The sequence below is a fragment of the Amborella trichopoda genome, chromosome 9 (assembly GCF_054954075.1).
Source record: "Amborella trichopoda isolate Santa Cruz 75 chromosome 9, AtrichopodaSantaCruz75HAP2 v2.0, whole genome shotgun sequence".
Classification (NCBI taxonomy): domain Eukaryota; kingdom Viridiplantae; phylum Streptophyta; class Magnoliopsida; order Amborellales; family Amborellaceae; genus Amborella; species Amborella trichopoda.
Genome location: NC_142344.1, coordinates 3,135,666 through 3,147,595, shown reverse-complemented (window position 1 = coordinate 3,147,595; position 11,930 = coordinate 3,135,666). Strand labels below are relative to the sequence as shown.

At 35.3% G+C, this 11,930-nt stretch overlaps 1 protein-coding gene across 1 annotated transcript; it reads left to right on the top strand.

Moving 5' to 3' along the window:
- The first annotated feature begins 3,853 nt into the window (after nucleotides 1-3,853).
- Nucleotides 3,854-5,977, top strand: LOC18437704 (uncharacterized). Its single transcript, XM_020669353.2, is given in 2 exon segments — nucleotides 3,854-4,490; nucleotides 4,492-5,977. Coding segments are annotated over 2 exon segments (2,031 nt in total). The 5' UTR covers nucleotides 3,854-3,876; the 3' UTR covers nucleotides 5,909-5,977.
- The last annotated feature ends 5,953 nt before the right edge of the window (nucleotides 5,978-11,930 follow it).

Here is an 11,930-nt window from a genome sequence, read left to right as displayed (position 1 = left end):
ATTAATTTAGATGTCTCATCCTATCATCAGTAAATTAAATCAATTAATTTTTACTACACTAATCGGATTAAAAATGGTCTGGCCCATTATCATTTTCTCTATGATGGTCTTTTTTTTTTTTTTTTTGGATCCACAAATTTTTTTTATCTAAATGCAAAAGATGGAAAAGTTGTTTTTTAACCGTTTTTCATAAAAATGTGTTTTCAACGTTTTAATCAAAATAATGTGTTTTTCCCTATATTTTGAAAATAACATAGTTTAAAACATGTCACAAAAACAACATTTTTTTTTTAAAGTCACACTTTTAACGGTGACTTGCTAAGTATAGTATGAATAAAAGAATTTATATAAAAAATAGGTCATTTTGTAACAAGTTACGTGGACCATCTATTTTTAATATTTTTTAATATTTATAAGCAGGCTCAATCTGTATCATTTTAGAATTATAAATTTCAAAATTATGATTGAACATAGATTTTCAAGCTATCATAAAGTTTTCAATACAAAAACTACACCTTCTCGCAAAATTTAGAGATACGCCTTACTTGTACAGTATAGGGTGGGCACCTCGTACTAACCTCACCCATAATAACCTACGGTAGGTTGGGAGAATGCAATTAAGTTTGTGGAACTTGGATCCTTATTTGAGAGCGACCTGGTTCTCTTTTTCTTCCTTTTCCTTTTCCTTGACTTACAACTGGGGTAGGCCCATCACACCTTGACCATTGCTGCAGTCTTTGCCATGAGACCGAGCCATGGAATTTCCCAACAATGGAGCTTCGGCTTCTCTTTCTATCGCTGTGTTTTCAAATCTTGGTTCTTATGCCAAGACTGCAACCTAGATGATTTAGCATCCTTGGTCAATTTCATGACTGGTTTTGATGGGGGGATAGCTGGTTGGACTAAAGAATATGCTTGTTGCAATTGGAATGGGATTTTAGGCCAATAAAATGAAGAAGATTTCATGGCCTCCCCTGCTCATGAAGAAGGGTGACAGGCTTGGTACTCAGTAGAAAAAGCCTGATGGGGACCATTCTCGGTTTGTGGCCGGTCTTGATCGACTTCGACTCCTTGACCTCTCCCACTTGCCATAAGAAATCTTCAATCTTAAGGAGCTCGAAGTCCTTGACGTGAGCAACACAAAGCTCTCTTGCTCGGTTCCGGCCCCCATCAATCTTGGATCGATCAATATATTCAACATCTCAAGAAATGGTTTCTATGGTTCTCTAACCCACCTAACTATTAGGTTTATGTGACCTTTAAAGAAACATGTAGGAGCCTTTTATATAGTGAAACATAAACTCAGTGCGAGTGTGGTCGTCTTGCAGACCATATTAGGCAAATACAATTTTTCGATACTCAAATTAGGCTCGACGTGCTAGGCTAGTCGAGTTTGAAAAAATCCAAGATACCTGGGCATAGGGATCTACCAATAACGGTTTAGTGGGTTAGCCCTTGATGATGTCGGAGTATGCCCAGATGAGAGTTGAGGGACTGTGTGACCCTTACGTGTGATGAATAGCCTTTAGAGACAGGGCTAAAACCTCATCGTTAGATCATCACACGGTATGTATATAAAAATAGCCATTTTGATATTCGCCAATGAGGGTGAAGTGTGTACATGTGCGATATATTACTCCTATGCACCATAGAGTCATGGTCTGGATGACCATGATTTTTTTGTCTTTAGGGAAAACCTGAAATCTATAAACTGGGATTACGTCTCTTAATCTATTGACTGACTTTGGTAGTCCAATCATGAGCCCCTGTAGTAGACTATGGGTCATGGAAACTGCCTGATCAGTTTGATAAAGCTCGGTGGATTGTGGTCCGCAGCTGAAGATGTAGTGCTCCCATATATTGATAAATTATTAGATCTAACGGATTTGATTCCCATAAAATTAATTAGTTTTAATTAATTTTATGATATATGATTTTTTGAATGTTTATTTAAATTTTTGTTATTTGGATTCATAAATTAGGATAAATTAATTTTTCAATATTTTAAATAAAATATAAGACTTAAAATTTTTAAATATAAAATAAAATATTTGCTAAAATTATATGGGACCCTCCATAAATAAAGGTGGCCAATTTAGAACATGTGGGATTGGGTGAGCCTACATGTGGCCACGAAAGGGTGGGATACCCCACCCATAAGAACTAACATGTTCTCCAAGTTTGGGTGATCTAATAAATAAAGATTGGATACACTAAAATAAAAAACAAAAAATATATTTTTTTTTATTTAAAGATTTGATAAGAATGGATATAGGAAATTGAGGACAAAGCTCTAGCTCATCTCTTTAAATCTAATGGTGGATAAAATAAATAGATAGCTTAAATCTCTCACCCCACAAGTCTCATTAGATTGACGACCAATATTTGACTTTATGAATTGAGGCAAACCCTAAAGCATGGAAAATCTATATAAAGAGGCGCTCCCATCTCATAAAATCTCTACACCTATTTGCTCTTATCTCTCAAAGGTTAGCTTGTGGTGGTTTGATTTTTGGGTAGTAAAAAGGATGATCCTCTTGCTAGTAGATCTCTCCCTCTCAATTTAATTTATTTTTCATCTCTCCAAATATCAAGCCAAATGGGCTTGAGCCAGACTAAGGCATTGAGGCATTAGGTAGTTGGTTTCAGATCCAGATCCATATAAGAGTTTTGAATCAAGAGACCAATCATAGATGCCGAGCACCATCAGAAAGATGAGACTCGGTGTGGGGTATACTAAGCCGGTTGAGGTAATCTCCAGCAATCTTACTTATTTAAAATTTTATTTGTGATTTGATATTTTCTTCCCATAAAGCAATGAGTTAAAGTTTTAATTTAAAGAATTGTATTCAACAGTGGTAGCAAGTGAGAAGCATGTTTTTTTTTTTTATTTGTTTCAAGAGTTATTTGTGTGTAATTGGACATTGTGAATGATATTGCCGGTATAAGAATAAGAAAAATAAGAAAATTTTTAATTTATATACATCGTGATTTATCACTTAGTCCAACTTTCATTGGTACCAGAGCTAGATCTACTTATTTCCCTATTTAATTTATTTCACTATTTTTTGTGAGTTGGGAATGATATATAAGGAAGCCAATAACTTTTATGGTCAAGTGATACACCTCCAGAAGAATTATTGGCACCTTCAAACGTCGAGAAGGCACTCTACAGAATCGGGTATTTCTTTGATGCATTCTTCAGAGATATAATGTATTTTGGAGAGTAAGATCTACCTACAAAATATTAGTGGGAGATCATGGGGAATTGAGAGTTAATGACTCATCCATGAAGGGTGTCAATTACGACTTTGCAAAATCCAGGAACTGTCCATTGGATTTCATGATTTTTTTTCACCAATCATATGATTTTATATTTAGCTAAAATTTGCTTGTAACTCATCAAATTGAGTCTACTTTCAAACAAAAATATTTTCATGAAGAAAACCCTTGTGGTTTGAAAGATATGATCAATTTTTTTGAAGGGTGTGCAAGTGATGTTTTCTGTAACGAAAACTATCTCAATGACTTGGAAGTCATAATTTTATTTTCATTATTAATAGAATGTTTTAAGGCCACACCAGGTTTCTAAACTTCCATTTTGAATCTATTTTCTAATAAAATTTAGAGCTACGCCTTACTTGTACATTATAAGTTTGGCACCTTGTACAAACCTCACCGATAATAACCTAGAGTAGGTTGGGAGAATGCAATTAAGTTTAGGGAACTCGGATCCTTATTGAGAGCGACCTGGCTCTCTTTTTCTTCCTTTTACTTGACTTACAACTGGTGTAGGCCCATCACATCTTGACCATTGCCGCATTCTCAAATGCAATAAGTCTTTGCCATTCGACCAAGCTATGGAATTTCGCAACAATGGAGCGTCAGCTTCTCTTTCTATCTCTGTGTTTCCAAATCTTGGTTATTCAAGCCCATAGCCAAGGCTGCAACCTAGATGATTTAGCATCCTTGGTCAATTTCATGTCTAGTTTTGATGGGGGGATAGCTGGTTGGACTGAAGAATATGCTTGTTGCAATTGGAATGGGATTTTATGCCAAGAAAATGAAGAAGATTTCATGGCCTCCCCTGGCTCAGGAAGAAGGGTGACAGGCTTGGTACTCAGTAGAAAGAGCCTGATGGGGACCATTTCTCGGTCTGTGGCCGGTCTCGATCGACTACGACTCCTTGACCTCTCCCACAATTCTATTCAAGGCTCCTTGCCATCAGAAATCTTCAATCTTGAGCAACTCGAAGTCATTGACATGAGCAACAACCAGCTCTCTGGCTCGGTTCCAGCCATCTTCAATCTCCGATCGATCAAGATATTCAACATCTCAAGAAATGGTTTCTATGGTTCTCTGCCCCTTCTAACAGGAGCAGTACACCTTGTAGTGTTTAATATTAGTGGCAATAGCTTTAATGGGTCAGTTGAGGCTGGGATTTGCAACGTGTCGAGCTCGCCATTGATAGTTGGATCTTTCAGCAAATAGGCTTCAAGGAGAGCTTCCAGAAGGCATCAGAAGTTGCAGGTCGTTGAAGGAGCTTTATGTCTCCGAGAACTCTCTCTCAGGGAAACTACCACATGGGTTGGGAAACCTCACAAACTTGCTTTCTTTGGGGCTCTCTGAAAATGCATTCTTAGGTGATATACCAGACATGTTTAGTGATCTTAAGGAGCTGCAGTTTCTCAATGCTCGCTCGAACCAGTTCACAGGGCCCTTGCCCTCTTCTCTATCTCAATGCTCAATGCTCCAGGTGCTTAATCTGATGAATAATTCTCTAGAAGGTGACATCAATCTCAATTTCACAGGAACACCTCTTCTCAAAGGCCTAATTCTCAAATATAATAAGTTTACTGGTTATCTTCCAACGACGCTTTCGGAATGTACTAGGTTGGAAGCTATGGACCTGGCCAGGAATGACTTCAGTGGTGAAATCCCTGAAGAATTTGGAAACTTGCAATACCTCTCTTTCCTCTCACTATCAAACAACAGCTTTCAAAACATATCGAGGGCATTAAAGATACTACAGCGGTGCCAAAGTCTCACTACTCTGATCCTGACAATGAATTTCTACAACGAAGAACTCCCGAGCAGCATTTTTTACATTGTTCCAAAATTCAAAAGTTTAAGGGTGCTTGCCCTCCCAAATTGCGGACTTTATGGTTCAATCCCGCCATGGTTGTCAAGCTTGAGAGAGCTGCAGATACTAGACTTATCATGGAACCATCTTTGCGGAGCCCTTTCCCACCTCTTCTACTTGGACTTATCAAACAATTCACTCGGCGGAGAGATTCCTCAAAGATTGAGCCATTTGCCGAGCCTCAGTTCTGGGCCGATGTCAACAACAGAACCCAATCCCATAGGCTTGCCTCTGTATTACAGGCGTAACCCGAAGGCAAACGCGTTGCAATACATTCGTGTTGCGAGCTTTCCTCCATCCCTGTATCTAAGCAACAACAAGTTGACTGGACAACTCTCACCGGAGATCGCCAACTTAATAAGGCTTCATGTATTGGATCTGAGCGGGAATAATTTTTCAGGCACCATTCCTGATGGCATATCAAATATGCGGAACCTGGAGCAATTGGATTTATCTCAAAACAGTTTATCCGGATCCATTCCGCCTTCATTGGTGAGGCTCAACTTTTTGGCTCAATTTAATGTGTCACATAACAGCCTGCAAGGGGAAATCCCCTCAGAAAACCAATTCTCAACATTTGCAGAGTCAAGCTTTGAGGGAAATCCAGGTCTTTGTGGCACACCATTGCCACCATGCCGAGAGACTGAGACACCACATAACGGGTTTACTTCTCCTTGGTGCTCAGATGGCAGCAAGTTGGGGATAAATAACATGGGCTTGTTATGGACTGTAACATGTACATTGTTGCTTGCGGGCATGTCTTGAGATACTGAACTTGTCATGTAAATTAAGGTATCATATGTAAACTAGCATCGCCTACAGCTTTATTCTTCAGTTTAGTTTTTCCACTCTTCATTGTATATTTTAATGGGTACAGTATGTAGCTCTAAACAACCAAAGTAAAGTTCACCTTCAAATAGTGTCGAGAAATTTGGTTTTAATATTAAAAATATTTATAATAGCTTTAAACTATATTTTCATATCTAATTATAAAACTTAAAGCTCAAAAAATAGTGTAGATTGAGCATATATATGAAATTTTAAAAATATTGAAAATTGACGGTCCAAAAATACATTCCAAGATGCATTAGTTCCAAAACTTAAAATCCATTTTTTTTTCTCATCTCCATGCATCTTGATGTCGAGATGATCACTTTGAGGATATTTGGGAATCAAAAGAACCTCTTATAGTGATAAATTTTGAGGTGTGATTTAATTTGATAGTCTAGAGCCTCGGCTCCATATAAACTTTTGTTTTTAGAATATGGCTTCCAATTGGGATTTTGGTAGTCTAAAAACAAAAATCCAATTTGTTTGAAAATACTTAAAGCAAAAATCCGATTTGATTGAAAATACTTAAAGCCAATATTTTTCTGGTTTTAGATTGTCGGACGTCTTCCCTATTTGCTAGGATGCATAATGGCCTGGTTTTAGGTGGTCAGACGTTTTCCCTCTTTGCTAGAATGGATAATGGTCTAACTTGATATCATCTACCATTGCGCGTGCCGCGAGTGGCGGAAAATTTGTGGTTTCTCAGACCTCTCCAGTCGCCACATTGGAAATTTGTGAGCTCAATGTAATGCCATATTAAAATTTATTTAGTTGGAGAAATTTTGACTAATATCCTCTCTATTTTTTCTTTTCTTTTTTGTAGTATTTAGAAAAAGAAGAAGTTTATATAAGGTTGCAACCTTAAAATGTAGCATTACAGATGCAATTCAAAATTCCATCGGAAAATATTCTTTTAATATTGAAAAAACCTCTAATTTATCATCTCGACATCGAGATGTGTGAATATGAAAAAAAAAAAAAAAATTAGTCCCATAAATAGTGCATCTTGCAATACATTATCTAGACCGTCCATTTTCAATATTTTCATATATTTATGGATCTACTTGATTATAGCCATTTTTGGAGTTTAAAATTTTATAATTAGATATGAAAATAGATTTGAGATATTTCTAAGAATTTTTTTCACTAGAATTACTTATGATAAACTTTGAAGGTACGCCTTAACTGGATTATTTAAAGTTACAACCTTATAGAAACCAATGTATCTTGTACTTTATATTTTAGGCACATGGGTCTTTTTTTTCTTTTTTTTAAAAAACACCCCAAGGTCTGAATTTGGAGTTTATTTCTTTTCCTGTTTTTTCGTCTAGTTTTTTAATCAGAACTCCAAGTTCTAACCCCTTTTTTTTTTTTTTTCCTTTTTTTTTTTTTTTTTAGAAAAATGTCATAATGTGAAGTTCTGTTTCGGTCTAAAAAAACTTGTTACTTTTTTTTAATGACCAAGTCAGATCTCCAACTTCGTTTCTGATACAAACATGTTGTAGGAAACCCAATCACAACACAAAGTTCCGATTGGCCTTAAATAATTTTCTTTATTTTAATGATCGGACGAATTTTGGGCACCCGTACATCTCACTATTATGCACCTAAAACACAAAATAAATATTTTGAAAAAACAAAATGACCAGATAGTTAGGCGTATTTTGGATATTGATATTGTTTATTTAATCTTTTATGTTACCTTGAATTGTGATGGTTAGAAGCGTGTGCATGCAAATTTAAGCCTAATCTGATTTATAAGAAATGAAATTAAAATACAATAAGTATTGTAAATTTTGATCGAAAGATTGATGTTTTCTTTTTTTTTTTCTTTTTTTTTTTTTTTTTTTTTTTTTTTTTTTTTTTGTGGAGTGAGAAGGGGTTCGGATATCCAAAGAACAACTTTTTGCGGCACAAAAAAAAAAAAAAAAAAAATTTGCAGGTGTTTCAAACATTGGATGTTCCGACCTCTGTTTTAGGTTAAGAAAAAGACTAATGTGGGTGTTCAAACAGAGGAATCATCACAATTACAAAAAAAGAAAAAGAAAAGGGAAAATTATCATAAATATATTTTAATTTTTGATTTATTGGAAAAAAATCTTATTTTTTAAAGCCTCATTCATACAATTTTTTTTACTTTTTACATTTTTTTACCAGAATAGCCATCACGGTAGTTGTTTGGCCATGAAAATATCATGGTAATTAAATACCACGGATCACCATGAAAGGCATCCCTCTACTTACTATTGTGATCCATGAGAGGTATCCCAATATTAAATACCGTGACAACATATGTATCATAATATTAAATACCATGACCACAAGATGTATCATGGTATTTAACTATCGTGGTCTCATATTTTGCTCACCTAGAGAGAAGCATAGTCTTATCCACGAAAATCACAGTAGGAAGACTCGCTTCATCGTCAAAACCGAGGTCTTCACAATCTATCTCTCTCTCCTCCATAAATCTAACAAAACACACCTCTTCAAATCACAGTCTCTCTCTAAACTTCGGTCTCCCTCTTGCGCCCCTTGCTCTTATTTAAATTCCTCATCAGTTGCAGAGAATCCATATTTCTCTCACTAGTTAAATAATATTTATCTTACAATTGGCTCAAAATGCCTAACGTATCCTCTCTCTCTCTTCCAACCAATACTCCACTCTCTTTTTCCTCGCACCTCTGTAACTCAACAAAACCCTGCGATTGCCCACTTTCAGAATGCCATCCAAAACATGCAAATTCAATATGTTTATTAGAGAGAGAGCGATCCCGTATTAAAATCCCTTGGATTTCACATGGAGAAAGACCTCCGTGGAGGGGAAATCTCACCATCTAAATAAACCACATTGATTCTAGAGAGCTCTTTATAATTTAACCTTGGTGCTAATCCATCAAACAAATTGGAAACTCGATATGTTTCTTAGAGAGAGAGCATCCCGTATTAAAATCCCTTAGAATTTCACATAGAAAAGACCTCCGCGGAGGGGAAATCTTGCCATCTAAATAAACTACTCGGAGTCTATATAGATAGAGAGAGAGTCGATCACCCCATAAGAATAGTCTTATGTGGTCATTAAAGGTATTTTATATAGCGAAACATAAAACTTAGTGGGAATCAGGTCTTTTTATGAATCATACTTGGTAATACTAACATTTACCGATACTTAGACTTGGCTCGACGTATTATGCCAATCGAGTTGGAAAACCCAAAATACCTCATGCTCATTCATCATGGCAACTCCGACCTCATCGAGGAATGACTCATTGAACCATCACACGACATGTACAAAGATAGCCGTAATGAGATAGCAGATGGGTAAAGCGTGTACATGTGCCAGAGATTATCCTATGCACCGTGGAGTTGTGGTTGCATCATGGTCTTGGGGACTATGGATTCATCTTTAGGGGATAACTTGCAGTCTATAGACTGGGATTACATCCTCTCGCCTATTGGCAGACTTTGATGACCAATCATGAACCCCTGCAGTAGACTATTAGTCATGATAACCACCAGGGCAGTTTTAGAAAGCTAGTGTGGATTATGGTCCACAATTGAAGGTAGAGTGCTTCAGTATATTCATAATTCCTAGATCTATACAGATCCGATTCTCATCAAAATTAAGTAGCTTAATTAATTTTATGTTATATGATTTTTATAATAATTATTTGAATTTTTGTGATTCTCTTGATATTTTATTTTTATGATTTAGATTTATAATATAATAGAAAATCAATTTCTAGTGCTTTAAATAAACTAAAAGAAATAAATGATATTTTTAAATTTTCTCCACACGCCTCTCCTCTTCTCTCTCTAAAAACTCTCTTACAATTTCTCTCTCTCTAAGGGGCCACGCCCCACCTATGTCTCTCTTTTTAGTCGGTTGCAAAACGGGGGCACGCCCAAGCAAGGAAAGCTCTCACTCTCTCTTTCTCCAAGAGTTTCTCTCTCATAAATGGTAGAAGGGGCATGCCCCATCTAGAGGATATCTCTCTTGCCATCTCTCTAGGTTAAGCCAAAGAGGGCTTAAGGTGAGCTAAGGCATTAAAGCCTTAGCACTTTGGTTCAAGATAGATCCATATGATTTCATTATTAGGGGTTTTGCCATACCTAGTGGATTTGAGTTTGATTATTGATTATGAGCACCATTCACCATTGGAGAATGTGACTCGGTGTGTGGTGTGCTAAGTCCGGTTGAGGTAATTTTTGATAGTTTTTTTTTTTTTTTTTTTTATTTCTTTTATTGTGCTCTCATATTTCCATAAAGCAATGTGTCAAGTTTTTTTATTGAATAAATGAGTTGTTTTTAGTAGTAGCAAGTGAAAACTGTTTGTATTTTTTTATTTATTTTAATAGATATTTATTTGTAATTGGACCTTGTAAATGATCTAGTCGGTGAAAGAAAATAAAATTTTAAATTTATATACACAGTGCTTTATCACATAGTCCGCCTTTCATTTCATAGATAGAGCAACGGCATCAATTTCCTAGAGATGTTATTGTTATTGACCTGAAATGGCTAGTGGAGCAAAACATTGAGACCACAAATGTAGTTAAAATACCGTGATACACTATGATAATCGCGATATTTTAAACACCGTTATACCTCTCATAGTCATCATGGTATTTTAAGTACCATGATGCTTTTACGGTAATACGACTACTATGAAGGCTATTGTTTTACAAAAAAAAAAAAAAAAGTGTGTGGATGAGGTTTAGAAAAGTATGAGTTTTTTTTAATTCTTCTTCTAATAAACTAAAAATTAAGATATATTTTTTATAATTTCCCCAAAAAAGGGACATACGATGTTTAAACCATTTTCTACCTCAAATTAAAAAAAAAAACAAATACTAGTATAGAAATTGGATATCCAAAACATGATAAAAAGGAAATGCAAAAATAGTTATAAAAAAGTGGGACTTTAGTTATAAAAAAGTGGGATTTGAGTGTGAAATAAAATTTAAGTGAGACTCTTTTTAAATTCTCATCTGTATAAGGGATTTATTTTTGTAAATTTTCCTTATTTTTTGTTGGGGAAATAAAAGCCATTTGAGAAATACACATAAAAATCTATTTTATTTTTAAATTTCATAATAGTCCCTTACACCTCATTCTTTACCCAGTTCACACTTTTTGAGGGCATATGGGGTGCTATAATTTTTTTTATAAATAAATCAAATTGATCTCATACATTTAAATTTTTTTTTAAATTAAAATTTATCAAATGACCCGTGAGGGAGTATTATCTGTCAATCATTTGCAACTATTTCAGCTTATATCTTGTGGCTTTTGATGGATATTTTGACATTGAATCAAACTATGAGTAAAATATTAAATAATTAATCTCCTATGTGTATTTTGATCAATTTTCATTATGATCAAACATCAAATTAAGTTAAATTCTAGGTGCCCATGCCCTCTCAGCATCGCGCATATGTAGAAGGCATAAGAATATATAGTAATAAAAAATAACCAAAATGCCCTTACAAGATTCACAAGTATTCAAGTAAAATTTATTTTTCCTGTATTGTTTTCCTACTTAGGCAATTGATTGAGAAGTTTACGAAAAAGAGGAGAAACCTCTGTGTATAGAAAGCATACGATATGATGTCTTAATTTGGTGAGTGTTGAAACAAAAGAAGTCTCTATAGGATATATCTACATGGTGAGAGATGTGTACAATGAGTGTGAAATAGTGTGAGGACAACTAATGATAATATAAGCGAGTTCTTAGTGATAGTAGGCCTACATCAGGGTCAGTGTCGGGCCCATATATCTTATGAGAGATGTGTACAATGAGTGCAAACTAGCGTGAGGACAACAAATGGTGATATAAGCGAGTTCTTAGTGATAATAGGCCTACATCAGGCTCAATGTCGAGCCCATATATCTTTAGTTTGGCTATGGACAAGTTAATTAGGCATTTATATGATGAAACAAATATGTACGATT